Source organism: Anarhichas minor, unplaced genomic scaffold (assembly GCF_050575085.1).
Source record: "Anarhichas minor isolate MPS153535 unplaced genomic scaffold, ASM5057508v1 ptg000040l, whole genome shotgun sequence".
In the NCBI taxonomy this organism is placed as follows: domain Eukaryota; kingdom Metazoa; phylum Chordata; class Actinopteri; order Perciformes; family Anarhichadidae; genus Anarhichas; species Anarhichas minor.
In genome coordinates this window covers 3,266,295-3,288,691 of record NW_027466486.1, presented here as the reverse complement: position 1 = coordinate 3,288,691, position 22,397 = coordinate 3,266,295, and the positions used below count along the sequence as shown (strand labels likewise).

The window sequence follows — 22,397 nt, the reverse complement described above, 5'->3', positions numbered from 1 at the left end:
CAAACTAATGCGCTTTAATTTGTGCACTGCAAAACCTTTCAGCCTTAAAGGGACAGTTCACCCTAAAATCAAAAAATACGTCTTTTTCCTCTTATCTGCAGGGATCTTTATCAATCTAGATGGTTTTGGTGTGAGTTGCCTAGTTTTGGAGATACGGGCCATTGAGATGTCTGCCTTCTTGAATGTAATGGGACTTTTGACATTTGAAAAACTCAACAGCAATGTCTCTTTTTAGAAATCATGACCCAGTTTACTCAAGATAAGCCCACAGACCTTGTTGTGAGCAATTCCATCGTTCCTACAAGAAACTCACAAAAACAGACTTGATAAATAGCTCTAAGGGGACAAATATGTATTTTTGATTTTGGGATGAACTTCCGCTTTAACCAGCCTTTGAAAACCTTTTCAACCTATGTTTCATTAATCAGGTTCAGGCCTGGCAGAAGTTAGAACGTCTTTTTGATGCTTTCAGAAATATTGATTGAAATCCATGAAAAGCGCTCTGAAGCCTCCTCGCTGACAACTAATCTGTTACCCCAACAGGCCTGGACTGGTCCCACCCCAAGATGACTTCCCCCAAAAACAAAGCCAAGAAGAAACAACCCAAAGACAGTATGACGCTGCTGCCATGCTTTTATTTTGTAGAGGTATGTGGAGATAGATTGATGAATCACCGTATTTGATATACCAACGCTTGGTCAACGTGACTCACTGAATCAATCACTAGCTGAATCACTCTCTCTGCTGTACGCTGTCATACCAGTCGTGATTTTTTTTATTTTATGTAAATTGCATCTGGATGCGTCTGACCTCTACTGAAAGCAGAGTTTGATGTTTTTCACAAGCAAATAGTATGGTGTCATCACTATCTTCTCGTCCCTTTTGTGTGTTTGAAGGTGAGTGTTAGTTGTTGTGGTGGGAGTTGAGATAAGACATTGGATGAATCACCCCTTTCCAGGCAAATATTAAATGCTAGTCACTCTTTGCTTTGTCCTTGTGTGTGTGCGTGTGTGTGCGTGTGTGTGTGTGTGTGTGACGGTCTAGCTGCCCATCGTCCTGTCCTCCTTGGTGTCCCTGTACTTCCTGGAACTGACAGATGTGTTGTCCCCCCGCGATGGTGGGCTTCCGTTGCCATGACCGTGACCTGTCCATGCCCTACGTGGAGACGGGTGATGAGCTTATCCCTCTGCTGATGCTGCTGAGTTTGGCCTTCGCTGGTCCTGCAGCATCTGTAAGTCCATCACACACACACACACACACACACACACACACACATACACACACACACAGATGTGACACAAAATAAAAGGACATTTTTATGGGTTTTTTTAGATAATTTTTTAGGGTTTTAATGCCTCTATTAGTGTCGCTGGAGAATGGTAGGTTAAGGGGGGGGGAGAGAGAGGAGATGACATTCAGCAAAGGGCCTTGGGCCAGAATTAAGCCCGGACCGCCGCCAAGGACTCAGCCTACATCGAGTGAGCTCAGGGTCACCCCAAATGAAATTTGAGGCAATTTTGCACTTCTTCCTTGTTGCCAAGACTCATGTGTGCAAATGGGGATGTTGGACTAGCTTAGTTCAATTCATGGATGTCCATGGAACCAAGTACTAAATTCTCTTAAAAGTGGACACATTTCCTCAAAGATGGATAGCTACTACATGGTAATTTATGTATTCACATTTGTTCCTATCTAACTATAAAGCAAAGAAAAACCTGTATTGGTGGGGGACTCAACAGTGTCAAATTTGATGCAATTTGGACAAGCGACACGATCGATATTAATAAACTTTAAATAAGCGAACAGCGTTCGGTGCTACAGTGGAGGCGGGGCTTCAAGTCTCTGCGGAGTCGAGCATGCCGTCCGCAGTGGGTCTTTACAGAGGATGTGTATTTCTCATAAAAGGAGCTGCTTCTTGATCAAATAGAGAGAAACAAAATGAAGCTTAGGCAGGCAGCATACAGAATTATATAAAGCTGGTGAGTGTTACGTCAAAATCTGCTCTCCATTTAGCTCGGTTTTGGCCTCCACCAGATTCTGAGAAACATATCTTGGTCTTTAGCTTGCTGGGTGTTCAACCTTTTTACTGGCTAGTCGCTTACATTGACGTTTGGTGCTGATTAGGTGGCATGAATTTGATTTATTAGATCCTTGTCTCACTGCTGGAAACTGGACTGATGAGAGGTGAATTCACTAAAAAGCTTGTTGAGAAATAATTCCCTGTGGTTTTGTCACTGAGCCTTTTTTTTTTTTTTTTACACTGTTTATGTAAAAATGTTGTATAGTGAGGCTTCACAAGAACAAAATCTTCCCATATTGGAGTCAGAAGGATACATCTTGTCTCAGAGGATCAGCTATCTAATGTGTGTCGGGGTTTTGGGGGTTTGTTTGTGAGACAAACACACAGATCACACAAATATGCAAACGTGCAGCTCCTCCAACACTTGCAAAGCAAATTCAATCCCCCCCTCAGGAATGCAAAGTCAATGGACACCTTGATAAATACACACCTGACATTCCAATACACACCCCATCAAGCATGCCACAGGCCCCGCCAATCAATACACACACACACAGTCACACACACACACTGCTAATCCATCAGCGGCATGGAAACGAGCAGAGCTCTCCAACACTCATCTATCACTCAGATTGGAAGTGATCACTATTCGATAACACCTTGCCTCCATTCTCCCGCCGTAGCTCTCGCTCACCGTAGATCACAATCCCACAAATGGATATTTGACATTAATAGCACTTTTACTCTTTTTCCTCTCTGATTCTTTTCTGTTATGTTTCTTTCTGTTGTTCTTTTTTATATTTTTCTCTCACTGCCTCACATTGTCTACTAGAGTTTATTACTCTTTATTACATTTTACCTACTTCTCTTCCTCTGGCTGTAGATTATGATGGGGGAGGGCCTGATGTACTGCTTGCAGTCCAAACTGAAGACGTGTCCCAAGTCGGAGAGCAGCATCAATGCTGGAGGCTGCAGCTTCAACTCCTTCCTACGCAGAACCGTGCGCTTCGTCGGTATGTCCAACTACCAATCCTTTGGGGGGGGGGGGGGCGTATTTTGGAGGGTACGTTGCTGTGGACCTAGCAATAGCTGAGGTGCAGCTGGCCTCAGGGTCCATCTTTTAGAGGGTCTCATTAACCGCGTGGTTTGTCAAACGGCATTATTTTCCCACGGACGCTTATTCTGTTGGTGATTGCATATAAAAAGCATTTTTATTACATGATCCAAAACAAGTGCCTCTCTGAAGTGATTGCTTATGCGGTGCATTTAAGTTAATTGGTAACTGCGTGAGTGTGACAGCATTGCAGAAGCAAGTGTGTTTGGATTTAGGTCTTTCTTATTTTTCAGCTTAATCACCACATATTTGCCTCCTTTGTTTTTCACTCCTTTTCTTTGAGGAAACACTGTCCAAATAACTGAAATATGGTAGTTAAGGTCAATTATGTTCCCGAATATCTAACGGTTAGTGAATAGATATAAGGGCTACGTTTCTGCTCATGTGGCTATTGGTGTTGGCAGTTTTCCACAAAGCATATTTTCTGTATATCGTTTCTAAATCACATGAACCAAAACTGATGTAGTGCATTGAAGTTAATTGGCCATTGATAGAGGACTAATCCTTCACAGTGAGGTCAGTGGGAGATTATCATGTCTCCACGTGTAGCTCACATTTGGTCCTCCGGGCTAACAACAGAGTTAACTTTGTAAAGAACGAAATGCTGTTGTTTTTAAGATGGAAATCAGTTTTGGCTCAGACAAATTGCTCCGTTTACCAGCTGAGCCCCCAACTTGATTCCACTTTTTAGAGAAGGGAAATAAGCTAATTACATTAATTAAGTGAAGGGTGACTTAAAAAGAAATAGGCATGATATAACACTCCACGGGAAATGTCTCGAGGCAAACTTTGAGCTTTGAAGTGAAAAGAGTAATTAATTCACCTTGCCAAATTTCACTGTGTGCGTAAAAAGCTTCACAACATTACAAACTGAAGGCTTTCGGTGTCACTTCTGGTTGTTGCTTCAAATTCAGTGTCTCTCTTTTTGTTTTTTCCCTCGTATAACTGCAGGTGTTCATAAGTGAGCAGCTCATAGTGAAGAAACCTCCAGGGCCTTTCGGTTCATCCACCAAGGCTGCCTTACCATCTCTATCTCTGTCCCTCAGGTGTTCATGTGTTCGGTCTCCTGGCAACAGCCCTGGTGACAGATGTCATCCAGTTAGCTACCGGTTACCACGCCCCTTTCTTCCTCACCGTCTGCCAGCCCAATTACACGGCTCCGGGGGTGTCATGTGACAACAGTGCCTACATCACACGGGACATTTGTATGGGGAAAGACCAATATGCCATCATGTCAGCCAGGTAAGACACAGCGATGCGTGCAGAGAGCGCCAAAACAGCATCCATGGACACACAGAAGGTCTCCGTCCGTCTGAATTCAAAATCTGCATCCGCTTGTACAAAAGAATAGAAAACATATGAAGACACACAGATACACAGTGCTTTCATTACAGGATATTAGTTTAGCTTCTTATCGATAATATCGTTATCGTGAATTCTTTTGGTCATGATGATCATGTAGTGAAAAATCTAATATCGGGATAGCCCTGATTGCTACACATTCCTCTCTTGCAGGAGTGTATATACAAAGGAGTGTACTGTATATACGCGGAGTCATCAAAATTAATTTGCATTTGAATAGGATTACAGGAGATTAAAATAGCAAAAGGATTTTTTTTAAATAATACCTAATAATAATAATTTTCTTGTTGATGATATGCTGCTTAGTAAAGTTAAGTGTTTTATTTGTACAACAAGACTTGCACTGCCCTTACAAATTGCCAGCAGCAGCAGCTCATTATGACTCCTGAAGAAAACTCTTTAGCAGCGCAGAGTGAAACAAACAGACTAACAAGCTACAGCAGGTATTAGACGGGTGTCAGACATAATAAGTGCAGACAGACAGAAAAGATTACAGCTGAATATAACTGATATAGGCATAATCCCAGAAGAACAAACACCTACATGTTTGTACTTCTATACTTGTGAGGATCCATATTTTCGTAACGCTATCTCTAGCTTCTAACCCTAGCCATGAAGGAATAGTTCAACATTTTAGATAATCCACGTATTATACGCCCTCCTATAACCTCGCAAACCCCTTCCTGGCCGCACCTGATTGGACGAACGCTTTTACTTGTAAGCTGTCTGATTTCAAATCGGACGAACATGACGGCTCGTTTGGAAACGTTCTCTTATATTACGAAAACACCGGAATGTGTTTCTAAAAAACATTTGAGGCAAGAAATAAGCCATTCAGTCGCTAAATCTGTTTTAATTTTAGATCAACAATGGTTAAACATTTTTCGGGAGTTTCCAGAAGCAGAGTTGGGCTGAACGGCCCTGATTTGCATAGTGTAGCCTCGACCTCAACTTTATGCAAATGAGGAGCGGCCAACGTGATGCGCCGTCTCTTGAAATGCGCCACATTGCTTCCAGAATGCATTGCACGGCTACTAACATGTACAATGAATGGGAAGCGTGGAAATTAAGGATCCTGTGGACACGTACCATAACCTCAACAATTAACATAAAGTCAACCTAAAATGTAATTGTAAGGCTGAAGCCAAAAACCAAGTCTTGACCCTCAAACAGACCTTAGAAAAAATAAGTACCAGCCAAAATGTACTCAGATTGGTCTTATTTCACAAAGATTGCAGAACGCCCAACCAGCCAACCAACCCACACATACACACAGGTTTAGCCCTGAACAAGCGGGAGAAGGTAAATACACTCAAACTCAGTGCATTAGTGAGGCAAATTAAATCAGATTTATGATTCAGTTCTCTAAACTGTAAATTAGCGGCTTTGACCTCAGCTCATTCACTCTCCCCTAATGTTCCCACTAATGCCCCATTGTATTCTGTTTGTGTTTATTAACGCTCACATCCAAGGATGCACGCTCAGTTTGACAAACACACAGTCGAGCAATCGCACAGGTTTCAATGTCAAATACGACTCCGACACCACAAAGTGCTTTATTCAGGTATATTCAAGAGGCAATAAACACTTTTTTTGTGAAAAGATAAATCTCTTTTTGTCTCTTTGACTTCACTCTTTCACACCTAACTATCCCCTTTTCTCCCCCCCCAGGAAAACATTTCCATCCCAGCATGCAACACTCTCTGGCTTCGCTGCTGTCTATATCTCCGTAAGCTCTTTTGTGTTTGTGTCCACTGATTATGATGGATTTGCATCATGCACTATATGCTTGCATGTGTTTGCGAATGTGTGTGTGTGTGGTTTATTGGGTGTCACTGTAACTTTTAAATAGTTAATCCTGTTTTGTTTTACATTTCAGTAAAATATTTTGTAATATATTAAAGGTGCTAAATTCCAAATTCAGAGCATTAATATAGCAGCAAATAACTATTTTGCTTTGTAAAGATATAGTAGAGTAAGCAGAGAAAGTCTCTCTCTCTCTCTCTCTCTCTCTCTCTCTCTCTCTCTCTCTCTCTCTCTCTCTCTCTCTCTCTCTCTCTCTCTCTCTCTCTCTCTCTCTCTCTCTCTCTGTGTGTTGTAATCTGAGCTTCTCTGTGCTTTGTTTATGTAGCCGGTCCGGTCAGGCGTGCATGTGAGTCCTAGTGTGTGTCCTACTGGCTAGCTAATCACCACTGCTCTGCACTGCACTCGTACAGCCGGTACGGCTAAAAACGGCGTCCGAGCCAACATCGTCGTCGCAGAGGCGTAACGCCCCCCCCCCCCCGCCCCCCCGCCCAGGTTAACCCTGTTAGCTGTCAGCACTGTTGCTGTTGTGTGCACTGTTTGTGCTGTTAGCGGCGTTAGCCGGTGGCCGCCGGCTCAGCCGTTTCCATGTTGAGAGCCGTATGGAGGCAATCCCGAACTCATAGATATGCTTTGAATTTGGAATTTAGCACACGTAACAATACATTTTTGCATTACATTTCTTTATCCTTAGAAATTTTCTTTCATTTCATGAGTTTGTGCCGTTGACAATGTATCTGTTCAATTACCTGTGTTCATGATAACTACCCAGATGTTCTTCAGCTTATTATGATGCTGCTGGCAACGTAAGATTAGCTCCTGCATATCAGAGGATTTCTAGCTGCAATGAAATAACTGTCACTTCATATATAAATCACAATTACGTTATGGTGTTTACTCACTGAGAGATTTCCGTATTTCAGACTATAGTACCCTCAGGCCAAAGAGTCATCCAAATCTCACATTAAAAAAACAACAGGGACTGAGAACAACAGACTTCTGTTCCCTGTTATATCCTAACGCACATTGGTCGTAGCTTTCTGCTATTCTGTTGTCCGGTGATGACGTTGGCAGTATGTGAACTGTACAGCAGTGTAGCACTGTAATTATCCTATGAGATAACACCCTCCTACACACACCCTCCTCCACCAATGGCTATTTGAGCTACTGGTCATATCGCTGCTGATCCACTGAGCCCAGAGTGTGCTCATTAAAACTCACCAGACCGATTTCTGATGAGAGAGAAAGGGCGGGAGAGGAGGAGGAAAGCAGCTGTTTTAGTTGCTGGAGTTACAGCATGTTATCTAAATGCTGCAAAGTTGAGAAGCAGCCAATTAACACTGCTGTCAGATCATTTCTTCGGTATCGTTCTACACTGCCCACCACATTAAAACATGTATTTCTGTTACAATGACATGAAATATTTTCACTTGTTTCCATACTTTCTCTTTTCTTTTTGTTATTTGCTGAAACCTGGCAGAAAAAGCCGACCACTTGATAAAATAGACATTTGAATTGCACTGTAAATGTCACCCTTCTGACAGATTCCTGCTTGAAGAAAAGCTGGATTTTTAGGCTCACGACTAGATGGACAAGCTTGTTGAAGTGGATATTTTTGCAAAGCCTGCTCCTCTGTCACTCAGCTGTCCTCCACTTTATGTAATCGAAATAAAGTGCGCATGCAGAGAATTTCAATGTAAATCTATAAATATATTCTGTCTCCTCTCTGCCTCATATGTAGCACACTTTTTTATTTCTTCAAACAGCTGTAACAATCAATTAAGCTGGTATCATTTACAGAATTGTCATGAAACAAAAACAACGCGTGACAGGTCGTTTTATGAAATGACACAGATAGATTAGCTCAGCGAAAAAGGTGGAAGCAGGGGGAAAGAAAGAGAGAGCGAACAAAGCGAGCTGTTTCCCCCTGCTTCTGGTCTTTATGCTAAGCTAACCGGCTGCTGGCTGTGGCCTCATATTTGACACATATAAGTGTGCATTGATCTTCTCATTTAACTATGTATTGCCCAAGTTATTCCTTTTATAACAAAGTTTAAAATGAGTGTACTACACTCCTCTAAATTGAAAATCATTCTACTTGTGTTGCAGTGTGTTGTTATGGCTTTTTAATAACATATCCACCTTGTCCGGCTGGCGTATTTATGTGTGCCTCTCTCTCCGCAGATGTATTTCAATACCAGCATCAGCAGCACGACCAAGTTGCTGAAGCCGTTGCTGGTCTTTGCTTTCTGCATGGCGGCGGGCCTCGCCGGGCTGACGCAGATAACTCAGCACCGCAGTCACCCGATAGACGTCTACGTGGGATACGTCATAGGAGCCGGCATCGGAGTCTACCTGGTTAGTTAAAACAAAGTGCACACAAAAAGAAAAGATTTATCAGACTAAAACCTGTCTGCAAAAATATATTTAAGTGCCTAATTTACATTGCTGGTTTCAAGGTAGTTATCTTTTATGCCAATATAACTCAAGTGAAATTGTCTTGAAATGGATTTCCTGTTTCAGGATTTAGTTTGTGACATAGGGACCTGCATATGTTTGTAGGCATTTTGGGGATAAGTTTTGTCCCCAGGGAGTAGTTAACAGTCGGCACACAGCGTGGTGGGAATGACCAAATACACATAAATAGATTTTGTTTTGCTAATTAAGTGGTTTAGTTGTTTTGCTGTGACTGAATTGTTCCATTGTGCTATTCTAACGCTATCACAGCATGTGCTAACAAATGCTTCTTTTTTGAATCACCGCTCCCGTCTGTGTGGTTTTCATACATTTCTCTCCTAGCAGTTTTTTTTGGTAGGCTCTATATATAGCTTTTTCTATTACGGAGGGAAGGGAGAGAGAATGACTAATCCGATAAGAATTCTCTGGAACAATTTCACACTTCATTTTAAGAAAACTTGTCGTTGCCATTTTCCACGCTCCCTTTCTCCTCCTCTCACTCTCTTCCTCTCTCATCTTTCGCATTTTAAGAGGGGGAGCGTTTCTTCCTGCCATTAAAGGATGAGTTCTGAGAAAGGGGGATGAGAGTGAATCATGTTGGCCTCAGACTAAACAGAAGGAAGAGAAATGCTCATGCATGCACTTGCATCCCACTAAAAGGAATATACATTTATTCCCTCCCAAAGATTAAAGAAAACACATTTTCACGCTGGGTACTTCTATCTCCTCATTTGTTTCTCCTCCCCCCCCCCATCTCTGTGTCAGGCTGTGTTTGCAGTTGGAAACTTCAAAGCATCAGACGAAGATGCTCCCTCTTTACAGAGACTGGCCCCAGCTCAGCAGAAGGACGGCCTGAGGGTGCTGAGCCAGCGGAGCCACGACTCCCTGTACAGGAAGACTCCCAGGGTGTCTGAGAGCAGAGAGGAGCTGGGGGTGGGGCTCGGGTCCGGGGCCCGCTGTAAGGTGAGGAGGGAAAAGGCCTCCCTGGCCTCACTTAAACGAGCGAGTGCTGATGTGGAGCTCCTGGCGACCCGCGGTCCCATGGGCAAAGAAACCATGGTAACCTTCAGCAACACCTTGCCCCGAGTCGCAAACGGCAACAGCCCCATCTCCCCCTCAGACGAGCTCCCTGCCACGCAGCGTCACATGACCTTCCATGTGCCCTTTGACCCCCAGAGGTCTCGGCAGATGGTGTCAGAGTGGAGGCAGCGCTCGCTGGACCTCCGCAGCCAGAGCTCGCGAGACGACGAGGAGGAGGGAATGGACGGGAGGGATGGAGGAGATGAAGGAGGAGCAGCGGCAGGAGAAGGAGACCAGGAGATGCCTTCGTCTCTTTATCCCACAGTGCAAGCCAACAACAAGGGCACCGCCACACCGACTGGAGCCAGGATGGTGGTGGCACCCCCACTCGTTTACATCCCTGAGGAGGCCTCTCGTCCGCCGCCTGTCTCCCCAAAGAGTGCCAAGACCCGCGCCAAGTGGCTGTCACTCACCGAGGGAGGAGGGGGGAAAGAGCCGGGAGCCGGGCCGATTGCTGTGTCGACTCCCCGCGTTCCCAACACGCAGCCCAACCAGCAAAGAGTCACTCAGGTGAGGGGGAAATTCGAAAATGAGTGCCTGCAAATCATAATAATTACATTGTTTTGAGCAGTCATTTTTCATTCTTTGATTTCGAATGGCATGCTGCCAGTTCTGAAAAATATAGTTTAGACAGGAGAAGAGATTTAATAGCTGGCAAACCCCAGATGATTTATTTTGTTGATGAAATCAAAACAGAACAACAAGCGTGGAGGCAATTTCACTGATTACTTTACAACATAAAATACTCTCACAAGGGTTCAAACACTTATTATAGTTGGAATAACATCTCAAAAAAATGTCTGTGAGGAATATTGAATATGTTACTATTTCCTTTAACAGTGTTTACCGTAATAATTTACCTGAACTTTAATGTTCAGCTGTTTTGTGAATACAAATGACTGTAGTCTCTGCTTTTCTTGAGATTGAAACTTTATTGTTAACTTTGGAAACAGCAGTTGACAAAGCAGGTAGTTACCATTTGCCAACTGATCTGGATCAACCGCTTGAGCACTCTTCTCTCCTTTGTACATTCTGACTAGATTGCTCTTCTGTCCTCCAGGTGATAGCCATGTCTAAGCAGCAGGGTCACGGAGCCACTTCGTCCACTAAAACGTCAGAAGGTGGCTCCTCCTCCGGTGGCGGGTCCAACTGCTCCGAGTCGCCCTATTACCGGATCCCATCCGATCGAGACAGCTGCACGGGCAGCAACCCAGGGAGCATCGCTGGCAGCGGCAGCATCGTCACAATCGACGCTCACGCCCCTCACCACCCGGTGGTGCGTGTGTCGGCCGCTAACGGCAAGCCGTGGGAGTGGAGGAACACCATCAGCAGCAACATGATGGCCGCCGACACGGCGGGGGACAAACAACGTGCATCGATGCAGCGGCAGGACAATGTCAACCACTACCGGGATTACCGGACGCTGCCCTTGAAAGCGGACTTGCTCTGCTCCTCCTCGGCTGGCGGCAGCGCCGAAGGAGGTCTCGAGTTGCCTCCCCCGCCTCTCCCCACCTCCTCCTCCCCTCTGCCTCACCCTCCTCAGCTGTTGTCATCCCCTCTACCGCCGCCGCCTCCCCACTCGTCTCCTTCACCCTTGCCTCCCCCTCCCCACCCAAGCTCCTCTCCAATGCTTCCCCCGCTCCCTCACCCTGGCTCCTCTCACATGCCTCCCCCTCCTCACCTGTCCTCTCAGATGTCCCCGCCACCCCTCCCATCGTCCTCGCAAATGCCCCCGCCTCCTCACCCATCCTCCTGTCAAATGCCCTTACCTCCTCACCCGTTCTCCTGTCAAATGCCCCCGCCTCCACATCCGTCCTCTTCCCCTTTGCCACCGCCGCCTCACCCCGCATCCTCCATGCCTCTACCTCCTCACCCGTCCTGCTCCAGCATGCTTCCCCCTCCTCCCCATCCCGACTTACTGATGGACGGCCACAGCCAGGCGCTGTCCCGCTCCTCCACCCTGCCTCGTCGGCCCTCCGCCCGCAGCCATGCGGAGCAGGAGCACTACTACAAGGCCATGCAGAACGAGCGGATGTTATAGTCAAGACATCATTGTCATATCAATGATCGTACTTCAGGAGACTCAGCTGAAAGAGACAGTGAAACAAAGGAGGTTGTGGCAGGTGAAGAGAAATGTATGACTTTTGAAAAATGACAAAAAAAAGGTTTAGAGACTCTGAGACCAGAGCAGCAGTTTTTGGTCAAAATGCTGGAAATGAAGAGGCAGCAAGGGGCAGAGGACCACGGGGAGGTCTGGCAGCTCACACGCACTCAGCAGGGGATCTCATTTACTCCTGCTCACACGTACTGCCCACAGCGCCGGCTCAACGCTTCTGACTGGGAAAAGAACAGACAAGAGAAGAAAGGGAAGTCACAAAGTGCAGGGTGAAGAATTAAAAAAAACCTTGTTCACCTAGTTTCGACACGCACATCCTCCGCGTTTCTTTCCGACACATTCAGGGGGAGGAGTGGAAGAGGCTGCAGCTGAAAGAGAGATATCACAATGAACCGCCTGGGATTTGCTAAATCAAGTTTCCCTTGAGAGGGGGGATAAGACTGAGGAAAGAAAACAACTACAGGCAATACTAGTTCTCCTTAAACCCAGCGCAGCTGTTTGAGATTGCCAGCCACAATACACAGTTTGCCGTTGTAACCGGCTGAAACACTCAGTGCTTCAATTGATAAAGAAAAGAATGCAGTAACGTTAAGTTCAACCACAGGTTGAAGAGTGCTAGCCACAACCCACAAAAGCATGAGCGTCTTTCAATACACAAACCAAATGGGGAAATGTATGTTTCACACCAAGTAAATCTGTCAGCATCCACCAGACTGAGCCGGCTTAGGAAGCGTCGCTTTCAGGTTTGGGGTGTGAGAAGGAGGAGGAGGGGTGGGCATAAGGAGGATCATGCACAGTTGGGCACCCCTATACAGACGTCACCGAATGGATTACTGTTGTAAACATGAGAGGCGGTGGAATGGAAGGAGAATTGTTCCCGAAAGTGAAGAGGGTGGCTGGGCTGAGCAGCACAACAAGCCAGCCAGCCAGTCTGTGTTTGCTGTGTGCAAAACCTGCCACGGAGCCTGAAGCAGCGCTCAGGAGATTAGCGTTTGTTTATCAACTTGCGCACTCTTCCCTCCGTAGCCCTTCGCGTTTGGCCGGCTCCCTGGCAAATCACAATGGTGACGGGAGTGTTAATGGAAAGCTGCCCAGCCGACAGTGCAGCCCGCCATCATCAGCCACATGCACATTGCCTCAAGCAGGACGAGTGCGACTAACGGTCTCTGTTTATACCTGTTAGAATTTGAAAGATGTTGGTACCACTTTCTAACCATGCATACCTTATTAGGGGTTTGTAAGTTGTTAATGATTGTCAATTTGTGCTTTATAGATCAGAAATAAGGAATATTGTATTAACGTGTTCTTATCTGCAAAAATAGCTTTCATTGTCTTTTTATCGAGCTATTTAATTTTTCAGGTAGAGCTCCTCAGGAAGGCTAATACAATATTTACAGACTTACAATCCTTTATTCATCCACCCGTCCACCCATTAGCTGTACCCGTTCATCACGAGAGATCGGCAGTCTGTCACAGGGCTGCCCTTAATTAAGTATGCCTTGTTAGAAAGTGATGCCAGCGAACAGCCGACCGACACCGCGACGGGACAGCAAAACCTTAAAAAGATGTTGACAAAACAATCTCGACTGAAGGTCCACTTGCTCGCTTGCTCTGAAGCGTTTGACCCGCATCACACGGTCCTCATCAGCAGATCTTGTTTCCTCAGTTGCCATTGGAAAACTGCAGCTGCTGATGAGGATCATGTGATGCAGTCAAAAGTTCCAAGCCTCAAGTTGAGTTTGTTGGGCCGGCTTCTGTTTTTATACAGTAGGTCACGAAAGTGCTTACACCTTAAAGGTTTACAACTAGTTTTTGACTTTTTTCGACAAAACGATTAATCATGATTAACCGTAGAATTAATCTAATTATTAACTGATGATGAATATAATCAGTAGTCTCAGCCCTAAGAAACACGCTTCGAATCCCCAAGTTGAGAGGAAGTGCGTGTGTTCTTCCTGCTCCCTCCTGCTACTTGTATTTAAACTGCGTTGTATAAAGTCGTTATCTGGTGCTTCATCATTTCATACATCCAAGTTTTTACTAACTAACAGAAAATATTCCGTCCAATGACGAGCTTTAATTTCGATCGTACCTTGGTCAAATTTTATTGAAAGACCCACAAACATGTTGGAGTTGGTCTTAAGCCATGCACCAACATCTGAAGGGCACTTCTACTGATTTTGTAAAGTCGTGCTAGGAAGGGGCGGGTTCAGTGGAACAGCTTGTGTTTTGTAGCGGAGCTCCTCAGATGAGGAGCTGGTAGATGATGTTGCTTGTCGGTTAGTGCTGCATGTGTGTACGAGCGTGTTTTTTTAAAACGTTACTTCTGTGGTTCAAGTCTGCACCGTTAACTTTGACGGACAAACGGACTACATTTTTCAGTACTGGTGATTATTGTCCTACTTCATCCCCCAATTTTGACTGTACAAATACTTGATATTACCTAATATTATTAATACTATTATTATTCCGCAGTCCTCTTTTATGGGCCAATGTTTTTTATCTGTGGTGATGTGTAACATTGATAACCCCGATTGAATAAAAAACGAAGACTTCTTAACTGAGATGTCATGTTGTGTTACTTGACAGCATCGGCTGCCTCAAAATAGAGAGAGGGTCAATGCCGGGGCGGCTTTTACCGCCACTCTAATGAAAAGGATCTTCTCCATTGATTCTTGTACTTTCACTTGCTCATTCATACTGTACACTCACACAGTGACATACACACTCGCATGATTACACACAGCCAGACTGATACGGCACACGCAACATTTGCAACATTTGCTCCTTTTCCTGAGGTCTAGTGTCAGGTTTCCATAATGAATTCTGCGAGAGTGTTGGCCCATCCCTGATGACCTGCAGTGTGTGCGTGTTTGAGCATGTGCGCAGGCTGTGTTATGGTAAAGTGTGCCCCTTAGTTTATTCTGGTAATTAAATTATAGCATGATTCAGGTGCATTAAGGTGTATGATGATGCAGATGTGTACATTTTAGTACGTGGTCCAGATTTAATGAGGTTATGTGTCCATTCAGATGTGTCATATTTGTGCATTGTTTTATCTGTATGCATGTTTGAGTGTTTGGTTCGGCTTGTATGCATATGTGTTTGTGTGAGTGTGTGTGTGTCCAGTGCTTCGGAGCATTGAGCTGTGTGATGAGGCCGTACAGGCAGTGGGGGTGCAGATGGTGTACTGAGGCCTGAGGACAGTCAGCCTGTCCATGACTCACACCCAGCAAGCCAGCAGCTCTCCCTCTCTCTCTCTCTCTCTCTCTCTCTCTCTCTCCCCCCTCAGTGTCCCAGAAAGCGCAACACAACAAGTGTGTATTTGTGTGTGACGGCAGGAGGCAACAGAAAATGCGGACTGAGCTGTCTTTATGCATGCGTCTATTTTTGCCAGCCGGTGTATATGCTTATATCTGTGTGTGTGTGTGTGTGTTTGTGTGAGAGTGGCTGTCCAGGGGAAGCTGCTGACAGTCTTTTCAGGACTGATTTACCACTGCAGAACAGCACAAAGGCCTTTTGTCCGCAGCTCCTCTTTTATCTGACTCACTTTGTCACTATCCCTCTACCTACTGCCATCTCACCCGGCTCCTCATGAACCTTTACACATGGACGAAGGGGATTTGGAGCTTTGCAGCTTATGTCCTGATTTTCCTGCAGTTCTCAGTTTCTTGAATGAGGGATTAGGATTCCAAAGGGTCGCAGGGATCGTCTTGCTTTCAGTCCGATCAATACAGGGCGTAATTGTTCTAAAACATCGGGTATTGATTTTCTTTTTTTTTTCTTTTTTTTTTGCATGAAAAGGTTGTTGTATATCAAACATATGTACAGGGATTGACAATAGACCCCAGCCCTTAAAAGGTTATTCCTTCTCAGGGTCCACTGGTGGAACGGTTCAGGAACCCCTGTTTAACAGCTCTCTTGAAGGGCTTCGTCAATTATGAAAAGGAGACGAACGTGATGGTTTCATATTCCTACAGCGTAACGGTTGTTAAAATTCTCAGCCCGGGACCCACAGTAAATTACGTTAAGTCTCACGAGGGCTTATTAAACCACGTTAGAAATCCTGTCATTTGTCGACCCACCAGGCACAGAGAGAGCTCATTCGGATCCAATATGATGACCTGCCTTAATGTGCCAGTCAGCCATCTACTGCCAAGGGCTGGGGGCTAGGACTGACATCTCTAGGAGGCTGGCTTCACTGAGTCAGAGGCTGTATTTCCATGTTTCTTTCTCGGGCTCCAAGACAAAGTACCTTTTTTTCTTTTCTTTTTTTATTATCTACATTTCATCATTTTTGTGTGTGAGGCCAAACAGACAATAAAATCATGATGTACTTACCTGTCAGATTTGATGGTAATATAACAACATCCACAACAGGAATTTGCCGACATTTTGCTGTTGGGAAGAATGATTTCCCTCCGTGGATATAGTCTTGGTGTTGAGGATATACGTACGCTTGCTAGCTCGCTCACTCTTTATCCCCCAGGCTATAGAAGGTGATAAATGTCTTATAACAAGCTTCATGTTACACAGTTTCAGCTCAGCTGGGAGCCTTGCAGTTTCATTGAGTTGTCTTCACCTCACAAGGCCACTGCTGCTTTAGAGGAGCTTGATTTTCATCCACACTGATTCCTTATAGATATTCCCTACGTGGACCATTTTTATTTTCTCAACTGAACTCAGGGTAGCAAGTATTAGAAAACAAGAGTGTACAGACATTCTACCAGCTCTGTGAGGCTCTATTTAGGCCTAGTGTTGCTCTGAGCTAAATGCTAATGTCAGCAGGCTAACAAGCTAATGTTAAGCAGGTTTCACCATCTTTTAGTGCAAACAGAAAGTACATCTGAGGCTGTAGGGATTGTCCTTAGTTATGCTAGCATTTGGACCTGATGATGGCACTATATGAAGAGTTAAGGGATCACCAAAGTGATTACAATTCATCCTGGGGGGGGATCTGTACAGAATTTCATGGCAATTAATCCAATAACCATTGATATTTCACACAAAACTACAAAATGTCAACTGGTAGTGCTAGAGAGGAAAAAGTCAGAGGATAATCAATGCCGTATACAACTCCATCCTCTATAGAGAGCATGCATATCTGCCTTGCCGATCCATTGAGTAGTTAGTTGTTGAGATATTTTTGTGTGGTCCTAAGAGGTGACCACCTGACCAACAGACTGACATACCATCACAAGAACCCCACCGCTATCATGGCTGTAAGTTCATGAAACTCATCAATGGTAGAGTTTAGAATAGAAATAAAAGACCCGGCTCAGAGTCTGTAAAAAAGACTGTTTCTAAAAATTCCTCGAAAGTTGACTTTGCAAAGATGCACGGCTTTCATGTGACAGCTTACAGATACAGTCTACAAAGCAGGAGAAAGTATGCCAGTGGTTCGGTCCCCGCTCTCTCTGCTTCTCCACTTGTACTTGATGTGTCTGCTTGGCTGTCTCCTCATGCCTTCCTCTGAGAACTGAGCAGATAAAGATGGAGATGGAGATGGAGACGACGTACCCCCTTACTCCACATGCATGGGCGCGCACACAAACACATAAACACAATTTTACATGTGATCATAGGCAGCAACACACTCACTAAAAACCAGATCTGGAGATTTAAGACAAACACCCTGCTCACAGACACACAATCACATAAAAATTTACATTCACGTTCATGCATGTTGTTGTCCATGCCATACATTGTTGCCCTCGTGCTATTTGTCTACATGTAGAGGCAGGTGAGGGGGCACAGTGCAGTGTATGTGAGCATGAGTGGGCTGATGTGGTTGTGCCCTTACATGCATGAGTAAGACTACTGTACATGGCTTCGATACCCTACAGGCCTAGCAATGGGTAGTACCACACTGACACAGTTATCAGACCGGACTAATTTGGTCTGGGTGTGTGTGTGTGTGTGTGTGTGTGTGTGTGTGTGTAGGAGATCCTTGTATGTCATAATATATGTGTGACCCTTTCATGCATTTAGGTTTGTGGAACCTACACTCTTTTCACCCACACTATGTTTGTTCTCCTTCATTGCCCTCTCACCTCTTCTCAAATGTGGATGGATCTGCAAGGACTGTATATGTCACGTGAAGAACCCCGTCCCTTTATGCGCTTATACCTCTACTCCCGTACGTCTTCTCAAATGTGTAAATACCTCCGCTGCCGGGAAAATAAACCGTCAGATGTGTCAGAGTTTTCTGAGGGAGCTCTTGGCAGGTGATCACGCACTCATGCAACCATCTGACCCAGTTTTGGTTAAGATGCTGAGGGATATTATACATTATACACACACAAATACACACAAACATTTAGCTAGTTCTGCAGCATTGCACAGATAAGGCCACAATCAAATTGTACACTTTATCACATCTGCAACACATGCACATTTGTACTGTATAGCACGCACAAGTGTTGCACCAAAGCAACTAATCCAGGGACATTGTTTTTTTTTTTAAAGTCGGTCTGGGAGCCTAAATGTAATGAGTAAATTAGAGCGCTGCGGCACTAAACTCATCTGCACTCATGACTGTGATGCATTCTATTTCATATCAGCTGCAAGCAGAGGAGACGGAGACAAAGGCGGCATCTAAATGTATCTGACTGCGTCGCAGTGTGTCTGACTGTTTCTGAGTGTTTTCTAGCCTGGTAGTCGTGCTACATCTTGTTATTGGTGACTGATGATCAGGGGTTGACCAGAGCACGAATACGAATATGCACTGATTGATACAAATGGAACAGCTAAGAAAAAGGCAAAGGAGGAAGGAAAGAAACACACAAACAACAGAGAAAATATTGGGGAGGGGAGGACAGGAATGAAGGTTAAGAATGAAAGAGGAATGCAAGGAAAGCAGAGAGAGAAACATCACAGAGAGAAAAACAGACTGATACAAAGAGGAAACAAAAGAAGGAATTAATAGATAAATGAATAAAGTAATGAAGAGTGGAGACCCTAATCCAGGGTCAAGAGGAACAGGGAGGCATAGAAGGGGTAATTTAGGAAAAAAAGGAAAGGAATGAACAAACAAATGCACAAGAAGGAGGGAATAGAAGAATTTACGGAGCGGGAGGATCAAAAAAGGGAATTAACAAACAAGCCACAAGGACCGAAGAAATGAAATGACAGGAGGAGAATTGAAAGGGTATCAAGTAAGCAAAGAAAAGGAGGCAAAAATAAGGGACGGGATTAAGGGATGAATGGATGGCATGGAAGGAACAAAAGAGAGAATGCAGTAGACTGGGAGGGATGTACAGAAGGAATGAAGGTTGGAAAGCTAAAAAAAAGTATGAATGACGGAATAAAGAAAAAGAATCCGGGAGGTGAAACAGAAAGAATCAAAAGAGAGAGAGAGGAGGAAATGGATAAAGCACAGAAGGAAAGAAGGTAGCAAGGAAAGAGAAACGGAAAATGGACTAAATCAAGGGAGTGAAAAGGGTGAAGTGACTTTATGGCTGAAAGACAGAAATAAAAGAGACGTCACTCCACTGTGACTCCCAGTTGAGCCTATGAATGGATACACGCTGACCTGCTTAACAGCTATTAACACTTTGTCACATCTGTTGCCAACTTCATCCATTACCAGAGGGGGGGGGGGGGTCATAGTGTCGGCATGTATGATAGACAGAAAGACAGATAGCTATTGAGAAAGAGAGAAGAATAAAATAGCAATACAGCTACTGTACCATGAGCCTCGCGTGTGTGTGTGTGCGTGTGCATGTCAGTGACAGTAGGTGTGTAACTAATGATGCGGCCTCATAATGAGGCCCGAGACATCGGTTCACACACATTTCCCTTGCATGACCCTCGTTATCCCCCTGTGGATTTACAGCAGCAGACTGATGCGCATTTGTATGCACATTCAAACGGACAGCCAGATTAAAAGAACGGTATTGAGAGAGAAAAAAAGGGATTCAGACTAAGAACCAAGCGCTGATCTTTCATTATTCATGTCTGCTTTCGTGGCGGTGTTCTGCCACTGTGGAGAGAGGGAGTAAAAAGTGAAACGGGAGGAATTAGAGAAGGGAGGGAGAATGACTAAATGGCACACATTAGACAGAGACGAGGTATAAAAAAAGAAGGGGTTTGAGAGAAACGTTGTCTTTTGATGCACTCCAGTGAAACGGCTCATTACAAACCAGAGCAACAAAAGAAAAGTGCAAACATTTTCCAACTCCCACACACACACACGCACACACACACGCACACAGGCATGACTGCATACAAAACAATCTGCAGGAGCCCACAGAGGCATAATTGACATTCTAAAGCACACAGTGAGAGACAGAGATGGAGTTAGGTAGACAGAGAAAGCAAAAAGAGAAACATGTTGGCATTTTTCTGGCCCAGCGCACCAAGGAGGAAACTCTTTCTACCCCCCCCCCCCCCCCCAGGCCTCGATCTGCCTTTCAGCTCCCTCTCTCCATCACCCTCTCTTATCCATTCACTTTCTCCGCACCCCTCCCCTGCTATGGATTTACACGCCTCCTCCAAATTCCACTCAGTTATTTTCATGTTGGGTAATTTCTGATTCCCGCGATGTTTATTCATGACCAAGGTTCTGAGAGAGAGATAAGAAGCCAAGTGCTGAGCTGGCCCCGAGGGGGCTGGGAGGGCATGTGCATAAACACTACTGGAGCATACAAGCACATGTTTGCACTCAAGTCTGAAGACACACGCACACACATACAAACACACACACACACGCTAACCCTCCCAAAAAAACAACAGCGTTTTGGGTTTCTCAGTTAAACTGAGGTGTTTGGCTCATGAATCACCGCTATTGTCATCATATTGAGACTCGGCCGGGTGAATCCCTTTGCTGTTTCTGTTTGTCAAGGAGAAAATCATTTTTCCTTTTTGGAGATGTCAGTGCCTAAACATGTCTGACCCTCATCTGTCAGCAGTGTTTATCATGATGTCATGACACACAAACACACGCACACCACAAGGGAGGCTGTGTTTCTTTTCCAAACCCACCCCCTCCTGTAAGTGTATTTGTATTTGTATGTTGCCTACTTGGTGATGTTGTTTATGCATGCATGCATGAGTGTGTAGACAGATTTGCAGTTCAAATGGTCTCGGGGGGTGGATGAGAGATGTGCTGTGCTGGAAATGAGGAGTTGGTTAATGTCCTTCTTATTCTCCCTCACCAAAATATGCTCACTTTCCTACTGCCACACCTTTCTCAAAGTCTCAAGAAAAATACACGCCACACTGATCACTTTGCGATTCTCTCTTCTTCTGCACCTTTTCCGCTATTCCAAATGCTACTGGGAAGCCAGAGACGGAGTCTGAGCTGGTGTTTGGTATGTCAGTTCTCTCCCGAAGATAACTATAGTCACGCTTGCAGGTTTTCATCTAGTTTCATAGAGTTCCACAGACTGTAGGGTGACTGTGTCAAAAGACTAAAACACGTTTTTAAATAAGTCACCCTATCGGTCTTCTTTTCTCCACAGGGATGACGAGGATGTATACGTATTAACTCCCCATGCCCCCATGTTAACAGCTCTTGCTACGCTATTTTGAGAACAAGCATGCATTGATTTGGTGATTTGCAGGTGAAAGACATCTGAACTGAGCTGTTGTTACAGTTCTGATTAACCTGGATGCCGAAAAATAACTTTCACTTTTAGTCCAGTTTTAATGTAGACGTGTAGATGTCTTTTCACCTGCAAATCACCGTTGCTTATTGGTAGGTGACCTCTGTAAACAACTCTTATATACCCTGAAAACATATTTCCTCAAGCAGCCTCGTACTGTACTATGAGAGACGGGGTCCTGCATGGACACACAATTTTCTGTTGGAACAGTGTTTGTTATTTCACACGATTTGTTTTGTTGTCAGAATTTAGCAGCATTTAATCGGAGGTGAAAATCTGATGACACAAATCTGATGAAACCCGCTCACACAATCCCAACAAAGAAGATTAGCTCAGTATGCTAAACTCTTACTTAGCCATACATTTGAAATGTCAGAGAACACACATTTGTGACATAATGTTAGTTGTATCCCTGAGAGGAAGTGTCCAGTTTATAAAGGATATCTAAAACTGATGTAATCTAATACAACAATCCTACAATAAATCCTACCATCGTGACATTTTATACATGTAAGAAAGTCCTCTTGGATGTTAAAAATTAAAACTATTTCTTGGTCTGCCCATCACCAGAGAACATGTCTGGAACACGACCACCACCTGCTGGATGTTGAGGGCAGGTGCAACGTATTTTGGTTGGATGCAGATGTGACAGAATCATTTGGGTCAGACAATAGTAGGCGGCTCCCAAATAGTTTAAATGTGTTTATTTATTTGTATCACGGTCATTCATTTAGTGTATTCCTGACTCAATAAATGAAATACAAAAAAAAATCGGAATTAATAATCGAATAAGCCTCGCTCCAAATCCCTGCTTGGGGCTGTAAAGCCATTCGCCCT

At 44.5% G+C, this 22,397-nt stretch overlaps 1 protein-coding gene across 1 annotated transcript; it reads left to right on the top strand.

The window, feature by feature from the left end:
* The first annotated feature begins 566 nt into the window (after window positions 1-566).
* On the top strand, window positions 567-11,877 carry LOC142968412 (phospholipid phosphatase-related protein type 3-like). Its single transcript, XM_076108268.1, is given in 9 exon segments — window positions 567-647; window positions 1,045-1,107; window positions 1,109-1,231; window positions 2,904-3,033; window positions 4,181-4,376; window positions 6,168-6,225; window positions 8,484-8,657; window positions 9,522-10,346; window positions 10,897-11,877. Coding segments are annotated over 9 exon segments (2,631 nt in total).
* Window positions 11,878-22,397: the final 10,520 nt, after the last annotated feature.